Source organism: Carassius carassius, chromosome 42, assembly GCF_963082965.1.
Source record: "Carassius carassius chromosome 42, fCarCar2.1, whole genome shotgun sequence".
Lineage (NCBI taxonomy): Eukaryota > Metazoa > Chordata > Actinopteri > Cypriniformes > Cyprinidae > Carassius > Carassius carassius.
The window spans coordinates 15672710-15692409 of NC_081796.1; the positions used below are offsets into that span (position 1 = coordinate 15672710).

Here is a 19700-nt window from a genome sequence, read left to right on the forward strand (position 1 = left end):
CACATATGTATTTACAGAAAGAAAAAGAATAATAGTAATAATAAAATATATAAAAAGTATTAACCATGTAGTGCAAAGTGAATTAGTGTATGTGAATGTATAAGTTAGAAATAAAATAAAATAAAATAGAATATGGTATTAGATTTACAGAGGCAAAATATACATCTAAGTAATACAATACAGTAATATGGCATAACATAATCTACATTGGACATCAGGTCAGGGCAGGTTGAGTGTTTTCTCTAACATCATGACAGGCAGACACATATTGAGCAGCAAACACACAGCAGTTCTTGTGTTCTCCTAACAGATACGGCAGTTTCTCTTGGTTCAGAAGAGTTTTAAATGTCTGATGGATCTGCTGTATTTTATCATAGAACACTGTCCGTGTATTTGGGGCATTCTGCAGTTCTGTTTCCATCTGATTCAGATCACAGTGTGAACATAGTCTCTGCTCCGCTGGCAGCCATGTTTTTTCTGTGTCTGCCCATCTCTAACATCAGCTTGTGTCCGCTGAGTCTGTATCTGGTCAGCATGCTTCTCAGTTTCTGATCTGACACTGTGTACAGATACTCTGCCATACTGTACTCCCTCTTTAGAGTCAGATAGCATCGCATTTTACTCTGTTGATCTGTTTGGGTTTGCCAGTGAGTGATGTAATTCTGTTTGATTTATGCAGTAATCTGATTGATTCTGATGTGATTTAGAGCATCAGTAGATGTTAGTGAAGCATCAGGACTGAAGCTCTGGATCAGCTGAGGGAGGGGACTGCTTTCTTTGCTCATCTCTTGGTATTGAAGGGCTTTATAATGATATGATTGGGGGTCACTGAGTTTCAGATGTTTCCAGAATTTAATTGCCCTTTTTTGTATCTTTATGATTAGAGGATATTTGCCTAATTCTGCCCTGCATGCGTTATTTGTTGTATGCCGGTGCACGTGTAATATATTTTTACACAGTTCTACATGCAGGGTCTCAATTGGATGTTTTTCCCATTTGGTGAAATCTTGATTAGGATTGGTCAGTGGACCCCACCCCTGACTGCCATAGAGTGCAATGGGCTCAATTACTGATTCTAATATTTTCAGCCAAATTCTAATAGGGATTTCTATAGGACATTGCCGTTTTATGGCGTAGAAGGCCCTGCGTGCTTTATCTCTCAGTTCATTCACAGCATGATTAAAGTTTCCTGTGGATGTGATTTTCAAACCCAGGTAGTTGTAGTGTGATGTGTGTGTTATCGGGTTAGTGCCTAATGTAAATGTGTGTTGTGTTCCCTGGGATCTGGATCTTTTCTGGAAGATCATGATTTTGCTTTTCTTCAGGTTGACTGTCTGGGCCCAGGTCTGGCAGTATTATTCTAGCAGGTCCAGGTTCTGCTGTAGACCTTGTTGAGTGGGAGACAGCAGAACCAAATCGTCTGCATACAGCAGGCATTTGATATGTGAGTTGTGTAGTGTGAGGGCAGGGGCTGCGGATCGCTCCAGACTGCTTGCCAGTTCATTGATGTAAATGTTAAATAATGTTGGGCTTAAGCAGCAGCCCTGTCTCACACCACGCTCTTGGGAAAGATACCTTGTACGTTGGGTTGCGATTTTAACGCCATATTTACTTTCAGTGTACATTGATTTGATAAGGTCATAGGTTTTACCTCCTATGCCGCTTTCAATAAGCTTGTAAAACAGTCCTTGGTGCCAAATTGAGTCAAAAGCTTTTTTTAAAGTCAATAAAGCATGCATATATTTTACCTTTTTCTTGGTTGACATGTTTTTCAATTAGAGTATGTAATGTATAGATGTGGTCAGATGTACGGTAATTTGGTAAAAATCCAGTTTGACTTCTACTCAGTACCTTGTGTGATGTGATGAAGTCTAATAGTCGAGCATTTATTATGCTACAGAATAACTTTCCCAGGTTGCTGCTAACACAGATGCCTCTGTAGTTGTTAGGATCAAATTTATCTCCGTTTTTAAAGATTTAGAATGGCCAACTGAAATTTACTGCTCTTTACTGCTTTACTGTTTTAGGTTTATCACAGCAGAGTGTAACTCGTGCAAACAGAGTACAGTAATGTGAAATGTGTGTTTCATATGGTAACAAAGTGTGGTTTTTAAACAGAAGTGTATAGTTTTTACAAGAGTGTTTAATTATGCAAAGGATCTGTAGTGTTTTGCTAATTGGGTTTGTGGTTGTGCTAATTGTGTGTAGTGTTTTGAAAACACGGGCCCTGTTTTGAAAATCGTGCTTAAGCAATCCAAAAAAACTGTAATGACAAGCTCAGAACATTCCTTTGAACTTTCTGTTTTTTATCATAGACTTACATAAGTTCTTTTCTGAGTCCCATAACAAACAAAAAGGCTGGATTGTCTCAGACTGTCTACAGTGAATGTTCAGAGGGGTGTGTGTGTGTGTGCAGGTATTCACTACATTTTGGAGATCAAATGTCCCCACAAGTAATACCAGTAAATTTTAACTTTGTGCGGACATTTTTTAGGTCCCCATGAGGAAACAAGCTTATAAATCATACAGAAATATTAGTATTATTTTATTTTATTTATTTTTTTACATTTGTTTGCGATTGCTAAACGACAGTGAGCACAACTGAAGCTGCATGTGCAAAACTCTAACTACAATCTGCACAACCAACAGTCACCTGAGCTAAACAGTTCACATCACCTGCAAAACTCATTCCAAGCAACACAACTCTTAACACATGGCTCATAGCAGGCTCAGAGCAGCCAAACACTACACACAACCCTCACTGAGATAACACATACTGTCACTCAGAAGTTACACACTGAAAGGAAAAACACTAGCATCAAACACCAATACAGAAAATACTCACTTTTCATCTTTACAGTTTGAACAATATAAATGACTTCATACGAAGTAATATTTTCTTCAAAGAAAAGAGGGACATTCTTTCACATGATTTATTTACATTTTTAGAACATAACCATTCTTTAAATAAAAATTTGCAGTTTGTTTCAATAGTCTATAGTAATTTACGGAATTACAGTAATGAGAAAAAAAAGGTAGAAACTAAAAGTACATACTGTAATTCGAACAAATAATTGAGGGGCTAATCCTGAAATTGCAATCAGCAGTGTTTGAAAGGCACAAGACTGAAATCTATTCTGTTTTGAATGTGTGGTTCACAGTTTTGACAGCAGTGTGTTAGCATTTGAACAAAGTGCTGTAAATCCACAGTGTTGTGCAGGTTGTGGTTAAAGTCATGGCATAAGTGTGTAGAGTTTTGAAAACTGTGTTCAAGCAATGAAAAACGAACTAGAGTTTGGTCCACATGAACTGCTGCTGTGCAGACTGTAGTTAGAGTTTTGCATGTGTGACTCCAGTTGTGCTCACTGTCGTTTAGCAATCGAAAAAACTGTAATGTAAAAATCCAGAAAGTTTCTTGTAAGAGGGGTAGGTTTAGGGTAAGGGGAAAATAGTTTGTACAGTACATCCTGATTTCTTCTCTTTTTGTGTATATTTCTGTGGCGAGTGGGGCGGGGCCGAGGGACGTGGGAACAAGGAGGGAGACCGGCAGTGGGTCGCAGGTGTCACTGATTTCCCAATCATTGCCGGCCTCCCTCCTTGTTCCCACGTCCCTCGGCCCCGCCCCACTCGCCACATACCCCCATCGCCCCTCGCAGGCCGGGGGGTACCCTCGAGACTGTGCTCTACTCCCCCCCCCCTCCCTTTCGGGGGGGACCGCTCACGGGAACCTGGGGGTAGGACAGACGAGGCGAGAGAAAAGGAGATGGAAGGAGGAGCGACAGAGACGAGAGAGGGGAGAGGAAAAAAAAAAATTCCGGTTCCCAGCCCCTCACGGACGACTGGTGCGCTCAAATAAAAACCAAAACACAACTAAAAGCCCAGGCCTGGTCCTCTCTCGTCCTTCACTGTCGTCGCTCCAGTTTTATATCCTTCCATCTCCTACGTGGGACTCGAGACCGGCAGCGGGTCGCAGGTGTCACTGATTTCCCAATCATTGCCGGCCTCCCTCCTTGTTCCCACGTCCCTCGGCCCCGCCCCACTCGCCACAATTTCTTACTAAATTGCAGGGCCGGTTCTAGACATTTGAGGCCCCAGGCAAAATGAATGTTGGAGGCCCCCCACCCCCAATAAAAAGCACTTGAATGTGATTATTCAATTTATACAACATTTCTTTTTAAGTTTTGAAGTCTCTTATGTTCATCAAGATTGCATTTCTTTGATCAAAAATGATTATTATTATTATCATTACTACAGTACCGTAGTAGTATTTTGCAGTATTTTGTTCAGTGATTTATTCACAGTTCCTGAATACCCCTTCAGTAAATTAACATCAGTGCTTTTATCATTTTCCCCCTAGCTGGGTAAGGGCAAGATTTTCCCCTCCCATTTAATCAATATTGAATACAGATATTGTCATATTTTTTATATTAATAATATGATATTATGTATTGCATTGTTACTTTAAATATGCACTATCAAGAAGAAGTGAAAGAAAATGAATGGCATGGGCAGAGTACAGATAAGTAAACAAAACAGTCACATTGCATCTCCCAATGACTAGTGCAGTTGACTGAATATTGTCATATAAGTTGCCATAAGCTACTGCCAGAAAAGTTAGAAGGGCATGTCAGTGATATAGCTCTTTTATAATTGTTCCAAAAGTGAGAAATTAACTTGAATGTTCTGGTTTCTCAATTAAGCATTAGAAACATACAGTACATGCAAAAAAAAAAAAAGAAAGAAAAAAACCTCCTCCTGTTGGACTTCTGTCACTCTAATAATCTGGTTATGTTTATCTGTTTCTTGCCAGGAAGGATGTATCAATGTGTACGAAATGGCAACCGACTCCTCCGATATAAGCTTGCTTTTCTTACAGTCATGTCTCAGAAAACCGGCCTTATCAGTCTTGCCCAAGCTGCTATACAGCAATATAATCTTACAGTTGGCTGAGAAAGCTTTGGCGACCCTGGATCGTTTTCTGTGCAGGCAAAATTTTACCTTAGTGTCCCTTATCAAATTATAACTGCCTTTTGTTTACCACCAGCTGACAGAAAGCTATATTTGTGATGGCCCTTTTTCTCTGGGTGAGGCCAAGTGCAGCATAGACGCTGATGGATCATATATGATTTATGTATATGTGGTCACTATTTGTACAGCGCTGACATGAAACCAGGCTGTAGAGACCATGAGCATATTTTTGATAAATAAAGTATGTTGTATTAAAGGTATGAGCACTGTGTGAAGGACCTGTTATAAATTTAAAATGTAACTATTATGCTGGTGTTTTTTTAACCACTGACAGATCAACAGATCATTCTGATAGTGTACAGACATATACTGTGTCTTATATTAGTTGCCTTGGAGGTTATATTAGTATTCAAATATGAATATTCTGAAATATTTGAATGCTGTGATTGACTAAGCTGAAATGAGTATTGACTGTTAAGTATTATATATCAAACAACTCTGATTCTTTTTTAAAGTTTCTGTTTATATCAGATTATTCAATGAAACTATCAATATAGTAATAAGAAATACACTCTTAAAAATAAAGGTGCTTCACAATGCCATAGAAGAACCTTTTTGTCTAAATGGTTCCATAAAGAACCTTTAACACCTAAAGAACCTTTCTGTTTCACAAAAGGTTCTTTGTGGTGAAAGAAGGTTCTTCAGATTATAAAAAGGTAAGAAAGAGACGGTTCTTTAAAGAACCTTTGACTGACTGGTTCTTTGTGGAACCAAAAATGGTTCTTCTATGGCATTGCTTCAAGAACCTTTTGAAGCACCTTTATTCTTAAGAGTGTAAAAGAAACATCAGAAAAAAAATAAGTGAGAATCTTCAAAAGCATTTTTATTTTATTTTTAATTTTTTATTTACCATTTTAATTATGTAAAAATTTTTATATATTTATTTAGTTGTTTGGCTAATTGCTTCTACTTGTTTATCTACTTATTTATGTATGTATTGAACAATTTATGTAGGCTACTTGTTTATTTATGTGTATAGATAGATAGATAGATAGATAGATAGATAGATAGATAGATAGATAGATAGATAGATAGATAGATAGATAGATAGATAGATAGATAGATAGATAGATAGATAGATAGATAGATAGATAGATAGATAGATAGATAGATAGATAGATAGATAGATAGATTCTTACCTTTTTTACCTGATTTACTTCTCATTCGGTCTCGCGCTCATCGCCTGTGCAGGTGAACCGTCCACCTCTAGATGTCGCTGTGACAAACGTCACATTATTTTCGGGCGCTCAAGCGCTTGTCTTCGGCACTCGTTGATTGTACACAAATGTGGACTGGACACATGCTGCTGGAGACCCATTCACAGGGTGAGTAGACTAGAAACACGGGCTGTGTCTGTTAACCTAGCGAGTTGACTAGCTATGCAGCGGTTTTGGGGATTATATGCTCATTCGATGCCCAAAACATTTCTACATGAACGTTGAACGCGCATACTAAACGTTGTCTAGGTAGTCGCGACGCTTACTATGTTTTGTGACTCAGCCAACTGTCAAGCGTTCAGTGGGTTCGCTGTACAGTAACTTCGCTGTATTTCGACGGCAAGTTTTAGTTAGCTCATAACTTTTATGAACATTTCTCTTTGCCCATCTGTGGAGTCTTTGTTATGGAATCATTTCTTTATAATATCTCTAGAAGTTTGCTTTGAGAGACTAGAGTGTGAAAGATTCTGAAGCTGCTAAAGATTTGAATGAGATCGTGCCAGAGCTTGAAGCTGTAGATAATGATGTTTGACTTTAATTAAAAACACATTCTATCTCTGCAGAAGCACTTGCTGTGTGATTTTCTTGTGCACATAATGAGGGAGTTATTAAAGTTTGTAAACTGTAATTTGGGCACTCAACCTGAGAATGAACTCTGGCTCTTCTTTTAAAGTACGACAAGAACTGATGTCAAGCAGAGAATTTTCCCAAATCGGGATGCCTTGAAATGTCAGTCATTAGAACTAATTACAAAAACACCCGGAGGGAAAGAACTACTCAAAAAGGGCCAAAATTAATTAAAGACACAATGCAGGAAAGAAAGAACTTCTGTTAACCATTGACAAGGCTGTTTTTTTTTTTTTTTTAACTTTTCTTTACTTGTAGTCTCACAGGTCTTTTAAAGTTCAGAACCCACTCCTCAAACCCATTAATTTACTGACTTGTGATTGAAGGTAATTGTGAAGTCTTTACGCTCAGAATTACCTTTAAATTGTGCTTGATTCATCTACAACTTAAATGATAGTAATTATAGCGATTGCATCTATTTCATACATAACTGCACATTCGCAAAAAAATAACTTGAACAACAAGAATGCATGTATGACTTTCTTTCATGGAACACAGTGGCTAAATAAAGAAATGGGCTGGTCAAAATAACTATTAATGGCAACTTTCAAAGTTTTCTGCAACATTAAAGTAGTCAATATGAATTATACATCATATTCTAAGCATTCTGAAGTGATAAATAGCATTGTGTGAGGAACAGACTGAAATTTCATTTGCTCAAAAGAGAATTTTTACCTGCCGCAATTCCCGAGTCAGTGAGTTGAAGTCAAAAAAATTTGTTCCTGTTGATTGGACCATTTCAGATCTACACCACCCTTTTCAGTCCAATAGGAATTTTATTTGAATTGAGCTAAATCAAACTGAGGTGGTTATGTGATGGCTTTTCAGTCTGATTAAACCATAAATCCAGCTGATTATTTGGTTCCATGTAAACATAGCTATTATTCATTAAACTTAAATTCTTCCCACAAAAATATTAAATGGCTTCAGAATTAAACGCATAAGTCATATAGACCAATTCTATGGTGTATTCATGAAACTTTTACGTCTGATTTTGAGGTGTTTTCAATTGCTTTGTAATTGCATGAAAAAAATGAACAAATTACCAGAATGATTCTTCAAATCACCTCTTTTTGTGTTCCACTGATGAAATAAAGTCATAAGGGTTTAATACAGCATTAGGGTAAATAAATAATGACAAAATAATAGAATAAATAAGGAGTTTACATTTTTAGATGCACTGCTCCTTTAAAGGAATACTTCAACTTTTCAACTAGTTTGAACTTTTCCTTTAAAGGCCGTGTGGCAGGGTTAATTTTTCAATGAATTTGTGCAATTTGCTTGTTGGTAATAAACATTTAAACTGTTATCCATTGTATTTTATGTTGTTGGGTATCACAAAACAGAATATAATACGAAAAAGTAGGTACTATCTTACAGCGGTTTGCAACGATTCTCCTTTCCCCCACAATGCACTGCATTATGTCACGTTGGGAGCCCGCCTTGAGAGCATTGAGAGTGACTAGAGAGACGAGTGTTAGACGAGAGTATTCAGATAGCGCAGATAATAAATAGATAGATAGACAGAGAGATAGACAGAGAGATAGATAGATATAGACTAACAGCGACCAAAACGCACTCACTTCCCTACAGCACAAGCTTTCCAACGCAGTTTCCATTGGACAGCACCGCCCATAAATGCACCTGCCAAACATAACGACAGACACGCGGCTACATTTGCAACTACATTTTCACCGGAGGAAGAGATAAACGCTTAGAAACGCCCATATAGCTAGCATGATGCCTTTTATTTCTAGATGATAAAAGACAAAGTTTACCAGTACTACGACACTATGACAAAGGTTACCGGTACTTATCTGAACTAATGTCATGATCACTGCCATTAGATATAAAGAAAACGTTGATTTTTTCTCATTCTCCTCGGACCATGCATTTAATTGGCTTTGACGGCCATCAGTTCTTAGCAATGCCTCATTTGCCCTCTCACGTCTGGCAGGTTCGAAATTATATGGCTGCGGGGCATCATACATGTTGGTTCTTGCTAGGGTGACCAGACGTCCCGAAAAATTCGGGATAGTCCCGAAATCTAAACTGTAGTCCCGAATCCCGAATCTGGCCCTAATTGTCCCGAGAATTATACTAAAGCAAAATCTTGAGTAGTTATTGTCTGCTAAACATTAAAAACTGTCTGTGGAGGCTGCTCATGAAAATGAAAAGTGAAAGTGAAGTCACATACGGCCAAAAGTATGGTGACCCATACTCAGAATTCGTGCTCTGCTTTTAACCCATCCAAAGTGCACACACACACACCGTGAACACCCACCCGGAGCAGTGGGCAGCCATTTATGCTGCGGCACCCGGGGAGCAGTTGGGGGTTCAGTGCCTTGCTCAAGGGCACCTAAGTCGTGGTATTGAAGGTGGAGAGAGAACTGTACATGTACTCCCCCCACCTACAATTCCTGCCGGCCCAAGCCTCGAACTCACAACCCTTCGATTGCGAGTCCGACTCTCTAACCATTAGGCCACGACTTCCCCCTCATTGGCTGCAGCATCTTCATGCAGCATCTGTTTTCTAAGTTCGAAGAAAATACCGTAGGCGTCTATACATGAATTTAGATATTCATTTATCTAATTAATCTATATGCACAAAGACAATACGACCTTTTTGTCCCCTTTTTGTTTTAAAGCTTGATAAAGAGAGCACAAGTTGCTGCAGCTGCGAGGACAGTGATGCACGCGTACAGGAGTGATTGACAGTTCGCGGCACTGTGTACAAAAAATATTCCGCTACACAATTATTTCGTTATTTTCGTTAAAGCTTATTATAGTTAGCGTTACAGAAAGGTCTGATTTACGCACTGTTACAACAGTCATAGGTTTTTTTGTTTTTTTTTTACAATGACAATTTAGTTCATGATTTTAATGTTGTTGTTTTTGTGGCAGACTTAAGACTAATGACAGACTGTTGATCTTTGAATAAATTCAATTCAATTCAAGTTTATTTGTATAGCGCTTTTTACAATACAAATCGTTACAAAGCAACTTTACAGAAAATTAAAAATAATAATAATAATACAAGACGTAGTCAGCTAGATGATGAACTATCAATATTATTAATTAATAGTAATTATATGATGCAGTCACACATGTAGCAATAATTGTTAGTTCTGTTTGTTGATTCAAGGTTAGGATCATCTGGGGTCCTCTGAGGGTCAGCATCATCTCTTCTCAGGTGTTCTGGATACAGACTGGAGCTTGTGTAAATCCTAGTTACCACGGGATGTAAATCCCGTGGCAAAACATAGAAACAAGATAGAGACATCATTAGCATAGCTGCTGATCCAACAAAGTAAAATTAGTTTAACCCAAGCTAAAGAATAAAAATGCAGATGCAGCTACACTCACAATTTAAGAGATACATTATTCGAATGCTTGGCGAAAGAGATGCGTTTAAAACACATAAAAATATGTTTAATTAAGGTTTGAAATTCATTATCTTTTGCTACGAAGTCTAATATCATGAGCCCCCCATCCCGTCACCCAAGACCGCATACAACACTGACGTTCAGTGACGTCATCACTGAATTGCGTTAAAAAAAAAACCTGTTAATACCAAAAACTTAAAAAACTGGTCTTTAAGACCATTTTTGAGACATTTTAAAAATGATATACATATCTTGAGTGATTTATTTACCCATTAATCGACAGTGGTGGTTAACCTGCAACATGGCCTTTAAGTCCCACATGCTTGAGTTTGTTAGTTTCTTGTACAATCTTTTTTTGACAGCACTCTACTTTCATCAATAGTGTTGTGGCTGTCAGGTTGGATTAGACCCTTTTGGTTACTATGTTGAACCAGTTTAGCAGAGTGTTCGGGATACACCTCTCTACCTGCATTGATCTGTTGCTCTCCGCAAGATTGATCCAGGTAATGACATTTTGCACTGTCTGTTGAGTAAATAATTATATATTTATCTTGCATAAAGCTCAAAGTGCTGTCCTCTCAACCATTGCTGTCATACACAGCAAGGATAAGATATCTGCTTCAGAACAAGATAGTACAGTCAATGAAATTATTTTTTCTGGTCTTAAAGCTTGAAGCTTTTTAGTTTGTGATTTAAATGTCTGTCAAAACCTTAGTGGAAAAAGAAGTGTACTTTGGTATATGAAAATGAATATAAATGTAAAAAATGTAAATGAAAATGTATTATAGTTCAAATTTGTATTCAGTGCAGTTAGCTGAATTTGAGAGTACTTAAATACCACTTTATATGTAATTTCATAACTTCTGTATATGGTAAAAGAGTCCTGAAAAATGTACTGAAAAACATTGATGGTAAACAAATATACTTTAATGTAATTTTTATTAAAACAGTCTTATATTTGAAGTCATATATTTAAATATATTTCTAATTACACATATGTAATAATGAAGTTGTAATTTAGTAAATTTCCAATATATTAACTTTAAATTCAAACTTTAATATCGAACTGCATATTACAGTTAAAATTTTTATCATGTGCTTTAAAGGAAAAGTTTTAATTTGACATTATTACAAAGTGCACTTTTTAAAAGTGTACTTAAGTGTGTTAAAACAGTTCTGAAAGTGTGCTCTCTTAACTGGCCTTTTATTTCATTAATATTATATTGTATTATGATCTGCAGGTACACTGAAAAAAATGGTGTAGAAACAGTTTTCATTTAGAAATTGATAGGAAATTTGACAAATAATTATAAAGAATCGATTTTGAAGTAGAAAGACTGAAATAGCATTTTCTAGACTAGCGGATATTATCATTATCATTGAATAATTCACTCAAGATTAATTCAAAAACAGTGAATTTATTCAATAACAAAACACAGCTACTTTTGTGTGTTGCTTGGAGACGTGTATTTGTTAGACTATTTTGGTTGACATAGCAAAAATACAAAAGTAATTGCCAATATTTTGTTTAAAATTTGGATTACCCAGTAACTTTTGTTTATTGAACTGTTGTATAAAAGCAGCATCACACTCATAAATATGTTGTCGCAATCAATGGCTGGAGTACCTTGGTTTATCCACTAGAGGACTCCATCCCAGAACTCTCTGCCACTCTATCAAGAACTTCATTCCCCATAATCCTGTGCCCGGCCTCATCAGCACTCATTGTTTGCACCTGTGTCTCATTAGCATGGTTAACTCACCCTGTATATGCCCGGTGTCCTGACAGTTTATCCTACTCATCAGTTTTTCTTACCAGGGTTTACCATGCAAGCGAACATTAATAAATGCATCCTTTTTCTCATGCTGAGCAACAATATTTAATGTATCTGCATTACTGTAAGGGTAGGCTTTAATAAAACACAATCTAATAGGAAGAAAAAGGTCTTGTTATTCTGCCTGTTTAAGGATCTTTTTGTTTGCCTCAGCTCCTTACTTTCCTTGTTTTGGATCGCCTATTTGTGTATGACCTTTGACTGCCTTTGAATTACGTTTGCGAAATACCGCTTCATTAATCTACTAATTTTGGATCCTAGGCAGTTCATGACAATGGTTATTGATTTTTTATTTTATTTACACTAGATGCTGGGAGGTTTTTGGGATGAATAAGCTGTAGGTAAGCTAGTCATCTATTAAAGGGGCAGAGCAACAATAAGTTCAATAGGAAAAGTTAGTGATCACAGGACAAAGAGTTCTTGTAGACAAGATGGTGAGTGAGTGATCTAATCCTCTAGCTGAACATTCCTTCCATTTGTATGATTTGTATCATGTATTTTAAACACTTTAAATGGTCTGTAGTGTTTGTTTTCAGCGCGTTTCTTTATCTGTCATAAAAGAAAGCTATTGTTTTGATTAGAACTTCTAATTTGAAAAGATATTCACTTTACAGAAACAAAGCTTTTTTTGTTGTTGTTGTCTCTTAAAATAGTTTGTGTTTTTCTTTTTCTTCTACAGCGGATGAATCCAGCTTGTTAGAAACACGACCATGGATGAATTCGCTCCATTAGATTGCCTTTTGCCTTCAGGTATTTATTCATTTTAAAACTCATGTAAAAGTCTATGTATTTATTCTTGCCCATGCATGCGTTTACACTTTGACCCTTAAAACATAAACATAGTTAATAAATATATAATAGTTACAGTTGCAATTACAATTACAATTCAAATGCTTTAAATTGGCCATTTTGCCTGTTCATAGTTGTGACATATTGTGCTATGTCTTATGCATTCTAACTGAATTGGAATGTAAATCTTTTTTATTTTCAGTGGGCTTTTTTTTTATTCACCATGGCTAATAATACGATTTACCTACCTCCATCATTTGTATTTCTTATGCATCTCCACAGTGGTTATTCAGGTGTAATTATTATTTTTTATCATTTACTCTATTTGCACAGATGAGACTGCACAAACATGGGCATATTGATGATGCCTAATATTTTATCACACAATGTGAGTTTCTATGGGCATTTTTATTAGATCTCTACATATAGTATTTGTTCTGTTAATATATTAACTTAAAACATTGCTGTTTACTTAAGAAATAGTGTGTGTGGGGGTATTAGGGGGACGGGAGCTGTTAAAACCAGCCAGATTAATACACCACTTTGTTTCAAAGGACAGGAAATGCTGGCTGTAGGTTTTTTTTTCTTTCTTTTTTTTACCAGGATGGTAGAAGCAATTTGACAATTAGCTAATGAGCCCAGTCAAGTTAGTGACCCCCCCACCCAATGCAATAACTTAACCAAAAAAAAACTGTTTCTAAGAATCTGAGAGCAGTCTACTTGGAAATAATTGATGTGTTCTGGAGAAATATTTTTATTCAAAATGATGTCCCTCTTTGGGAAGGTGCTCCATAAGTACATGACAAGAAACTAAGTAATCAGGCTCTAATGATTTGCCAAGAATTGCAGCCATGCTTTCAATGTATCTGAGACTGCCTTTGGTCATTATAGTAACGAATGCATTCTCAATGACTAACATCAACCTTTGTCCTGGTCTTAACTTCCCTGCAAATGTTCACTGGTAAGTTGGTAAAGGTTCATGGGCATACCACTAAATGGCTGTACGTCTTTTGCACTGTATTTCACTGCAAAACCTGTGTCTTAATCACAAACCACAAATCATGCTGTTTATCCAGACATGAAAAGATTTATTAATTCTTTAAGAATTCTTAAAATGCCTTCTTTCGAACCCATCCTCACTACAATACAATTTTGGAAATATAAAGACTGCAGTGCAGAATTATTTATGTACTATTATAGTATTTATTTATTTTGTTTATTATTAAAATATAGAAAAAGCTGATTCTGTCAATGAGATGATTTCCTTGTGCGTGTAAACATTTGGCAGTAAATCTCATTCCGATAAATATTTTGAATTGGCTTTCATTTTTATATATTCAGTTTAATTAGTTTAAGGTAGGGTATTTTTTTGTGATTTGCCATATGTTTTTAAGTTAATAATAATCGATACTAATTAAAGTTAACTTTATTTTTAAATAAAAAAATGCATACAATTTTTTATAATTTTATTTATTTTTTATTTATATGTATTTCAGTTTTAGATGTAGTAAGATTAATTTTAGTACTTCAACTTATTTTTGGTTAGCTGCCAAATAAACATTTCTAATTATTTTCATAGCAACATTTCTATTTACTTATTTATTTTTATTTTTTTACTAATTAATTTAATACTTATATTTTATTCATATTAGATTTAACATCACCACTGAGGTTGTGGAGTACAGTAGCCCGAACAGGCCATGCTTATTTCACCACAATCGCAAAATCAAATTATTATTATTATTATTATTTTTTTATCAAGATCTCAACTGTAGTAAAATTTTATATAACTTTCCACATATTCGAGAGATTAAGACAAAAAACTCTTGAATTGATCCACTCTTACACTTGCCCTTAGACTTCTCTGAAATGTTCTGTATAACCTTTCAGTAAAACAAAGACTGAAGACATGGCACAGATTTAGTCCAAAAATACGCCGTTCTCATGCCTCGGCATGTGCTTCTGATCCTTCAATTCATACATATTCAATAAATGTATATTGGCTGTTTAGAATAAGATTGCGTTTCATGTCCTATTCATACCAATTTGTGAACCAATCAAATCCAGCTTGTTAATGTGTTGAATTGCAAATGTGTTGTATCCTAATGAACAACAAGCTCAGCTAGCTTGGTATATGATAATTTCAATTGATATTTCCGAAAGAAAATATTCAAATGTGGAAAATGTCCTTGGTGCCCTACTATGCTTTCATAAATGTAATTTACAGGAAGAGGATGTGTGTGGATGAATTGTGAAAAACCAATGTGGTATAGCTGTTGCAAAATACTAATGTTTCTTCTTTGAGTCGTAAACCTCTCTCCAATGGTGTTAAGATTAGCTCACGTTCATTTATACACTGTGTTCGCACTTCAGGACCTTGATACTTCCCCAGTCTGTTCCGCAACTTATGTTCTGTTCACAACAGCGTCAGGATACCTGTGATTTCTTTTGACACGTACACTGTGTACTCCACTCATTACGTTTGCTCATGCTATGATGTTAGTTAAAGGTACAATTTGTAAGATATTTGCAGTAAAATATCCAAAAACCACTAGGCTAGTGTTATATATTTTGTCCAGCTGATTACTAACAATATCTCTAATGTTTTAAACTACTTGTAAATCATGAGAAAATTCCCATTCTAAACAGTGACCGGGCAGTGCAGTTGCCTGTCAATGACGTTAGTTACCCTTTGTTAACGCCTTTACTGACGTAGAAACCACATGACAACAGTGTCATGGACAAAACGCGTCTGATCCATCATCTGATCGCATCTTTGCATTGACTTTGTATGTAATCTACTTGCGCAAATCGTTGAACTCGCGTTAAATCCATGATTAATTTTTCTGTCTGATTGATGGCTGTCAGCGGTTGGGTAGAAGACAACAAATCCCATCATTCCACGCTCCTTCTTAGGGTCATCAAACCACGCGATTGTTATTATTTTGTTAGCGCGCCCTCTCGTGGCAGGTCCTACAACCTCTACCTTTAATCCTTTTTTTTTTTATGGTGTGCACTAAAAAAGATGCATTAATGATGCTGTATGTTCTTAATGCTGCCAGCATTTAGCCATGAGGAGATTTTGGGATGTTGTCCAAATGTGTGAGCAACTTGGCTCTGAAATGTTTTGCAATTAAATGTGTGAACCCATGCACTTGGGACTGTTTGGACTGCTGAGATGCCTTACAGAACATTATCTTGAAATAATAAAAACACAAAATTAGAGAAAGCATTTCATTTTCTCCCATAGAGTGTTTCAGACCATGTAGCTGGATCAGTATGTAACAAAGTAGCCTACGGTTAAGCACACATGCTTACATTGAGCTTTGGTGCACTAGTGGGAGATACTACTTTTTCTTACTATATAAAAAAAAAAAAATAACATTAGGGTTAGTCGTAGGGATGTAACGATTACCGGTCTGAGCATAAATTATTATAAAATTTGCCATGGTTAGTATTACTGTTTCATCTTTTAATTATCATTAAAACCGTATTAGATTACCGCGATTTGAACAACTTGCGATACATAAATACTGTCCAGCATAAAGCACATTTTTAAGTAACTGTCTCTCGTGCGCACAGCATGCAGAGTAGTTTTGTTTTGAGTGAGAACAGGCAGGAAAAGCTGGGAGGTTTTAAAAGAGTGCTAAGGGAATTATTCAAATTAATATATGAATGAATTATATGAATGTACCTCTGAAGGTTCTAACTGTCTTCAGAAATGATTCGATTGCATTTTGTTTTCATCTTCGCTCCATGTAATACCTAAAGGAAGTGTTCATATTCGCAATACTGCTTTGTCCAAAGAGGTTACGGAAAACCGCTCTAAATCAGCTATTCCATAAGCGCCACCTGCTGTCAGCGAGTGGATTTACAGATACTTATATTTACTTTCAGCCTGTGTGCAGTTCCTGTCTGGCTAAAAACAGACCGAATTTACATGTCATTCTGTAAATTTTGACCAGTTGATGGAAAAGCAAGTTTATGTGGATTCTACATATTTAAACAATTCAGATAAGTTTTCAAGAATTATTTATCATTTTTTAATCAGATTTCGACTTATATCTTTTTCTTTATTTAAAGGCTGAAATGTATAGAGGTTTACCTTTTCATTAAACTTTTTCAAAGCTTTATTTGAACATTTACATTAGATATTTCAACATGCTATTAAACTGTTGTCAGTCAAGCTGTCATTTAAAATCCGAACATCATTGGTAATGCTATTGTTTTAGTGATTATGCAAACAAAAAGTTATTTTATTTGTTTGTTGATATTTAAATATAAAACTTGGTAAAGTGATTTGTGTCAGTACTTTTTTAACATCTACAGCACATTTTAACAATACCGTGATAATATTGATAACCGTGATCATTTTGGTCACTATAATAGTGATAAGAAATTTTCATACCGTTACATCCCTTAGTCTCCAACAAAATTCTATCTTGCTCAAAAATAAAAGCTTTCATAACATTTAAGCACCATATGTCTCATTTCTGGTACTTTTTCTTTCATTCATTTATTTGTCCAAGTAAATATGTTTTTCTAACAAAATTAATTGTTTATATATTATGGTAGCTTATGCATAGTATTTGCTGAATTGCATTTTTTATGTTCTTTACTGACTATAATTGATTTAGAATTTGTTACAAAGAACAAAAGCTTGTTGAAATCTAGCTGCCCTTTTAATGTTTACTTTCTGTGTGTTTCTTCTGTTCTTTCACCAGGAAAACAAAGGATTTGCTTGGTTATCCTGAATCAGCTGGTAGATGAGCAGTACTTCCATGTGCTGTGGAGTAAAGGTAGTGATTTTGTGATGAATATCACTTTGGTCAATGATTTGATCCTTGTCTGTATTTGTATATGGTATATGCTGTAAATGGTGACATACCTTGCACACAACACACTCTTGTTTTTTTGTTTGTGTTCATAGCTTAGTTATTATTTTTTTTTTTTTACTAAGTATTAATAAAATTCGAAATATATATAAAAAAATACTAAGATACACAATGCATGTATGACAATTGGGATGCACGACTTAAAAAAAAAACATTTATTTTAACTGCCTTGTCAATTAAAAATGTAATCAAATTATTTCAATGATATTCTAATTGAAATTCATTTCATATAATTTTTTTTATATTTTATATATATATATATATAAATATAAATATATATAAATATAAATATAAATATAAATATATATATATATATACAGAGGTGGAAAGAGTACAAAAATATTCTACTCAAGTAAAAGTACCATTACATTAATGAAATTTTACTTAAGTACAAGTAAAAGTACCAGTTTAAAAATCAACTCAAGTAAAAGTAAAAAGTAGCTCATTTAAAATTTACTCAGAGTAAAAATTACTTAGTTACATTTTAACAGTGGGAGGGAGTGAAAAATGGGACAGGCCAAGGTTGTCAAACTCAGTTCCTGGAGGGCCACAGTCCTGCACAGTTTAGATTTAACCCTAATTAAACACACCTGATCCAGCTAATCTAATCATTTAGGTTTATTTGAAAACTACATGATATGTGTGCTGGAGCAGGGTTACAACTAAACTCTGCAGGGCTACGGCCCTCCAGGAACTGAGTTTGACACCCCTGGGATAGGTCTATTAATCTCAAACTAGTTGTTTTTAATTAAAGGAATCAGTTATTTAGAATAATAAAACATTTGGGCTGTTACCAGGCAAATAAGTATCAACAAACTCATCTTTTAATGCAGAGGAAATGCAGAAGATTCATTGGAAGTGGCATTTAGATGTATTACACTGTTTAGTGCAGGACAAGAATGCATTTAACCTGCAGTTACAAATGCATGAATAATGTTTTGATATACAAGACATAAAATGTTGAATACTCATTTGAAATGATAAGAAATTAATTATTTAAAAAATGATACTTTAAATGTGAAATTAAAATGGCCAGTATGTGTCAGCAAGTCACTGTTAATAAGTGAGTCATTGCGACTGAACCGAATCATTTAAACGGTTGATTCATTCAGGAACGAAACACTGTCACGTTGCTCAGAGACGCAAAACTGTTCTTTTTGTGGCTGTGTTTGGAATTATTTTCTGTTGTAGAAATAGAGCTAAAAAAAGCAATATGGTGTCTAAAACTCAAGTCTCTTAATTAACTTGTTTACTGAACTGTTATATATATGTATGTATGTATATATTCATGATGATTTTTGGAGGAAAAGACGGAATTCTTTGTGTGATTTTGATTTAATATATGAAATTATATAAATATGTGAATTTTCTGCCCCTATATCTTCAATTTTGTGATCATTCTAAATGCATTTTAGGAGACCGAATCACACAGTGAAAGAACGCACTATAAATGCGCGCGCACATCATTAAAACAAAAAATATGATATTATCGCAGACTATATATATATATAGCACACTCCTCACCACTGTCTTTTTGGCTAATTTGTGCAAAACCTCTTGCTAAAATGTCAAAGCTTCATTTTAACCACCAATGCAACGATGCAATCATTTAGCTTAGCTCTACATTCTTGCGAAGGGTTGATGTCTTGTCGAGATTTTATAAGCTGCTAGTTTGGTCTTCCTAGGCAAGTACAGCTTACACTGCATAATAGAGCATACATATGGCCAGGGCTTCACTTCATTTCCTTCGAGTTCAACTTCAGAATATGACGGGGTTTCGTTTTCAGCGGTGTCTGCACCACTAACGCCTGTTTTGACCGTCTGCTAGTGATGTCGTTCGTGAACGAATCGTTCTTTTTGAACGAATCTTTTAGGTGAACGAATCGTTCTCGTTCACGCAATCCACTGACTCATATTTCTCGT

General features: G+C 35.5%; 1 protein-coding gene across 4 annotated transcripts in view; it reads left to right on the forward strand.

The window, feature by feature from the left end:
- Nucleotides 1-6274: 6274 nt before the first annotated feature.
- Nucleotides 6275-19700, forward strand: part of LOC132123800 (thiamin pyrophosphokinase 1-like) — a 62846-nt gene continuing 49420 nt past the window's right edge. The window contains exons 1-3 of one of the 4 annotated variants that reach the window (XM_059534454.1): nt 6275-6353; nt 12773-12843; nt 17607-17681. In XM_059534454.1, the coding sequence (XP_059390437.1) occupies nt 12804-12843; nt 17607-17681 (115 nt within the window). In that variant the 5' untranslated portion in view covers nt 6275-6353; nt 12773-12803. Of the gene's footprint in view, nt 6354-12509; nt 12528-12772; nt 12844-17606; nt 17682-19700 lie in introns of those variants that run through there. The other 3 variants (XM_059534451.1, XM_059534452.1, XM_059534453.1) reach the window with 3 other exon arrangements.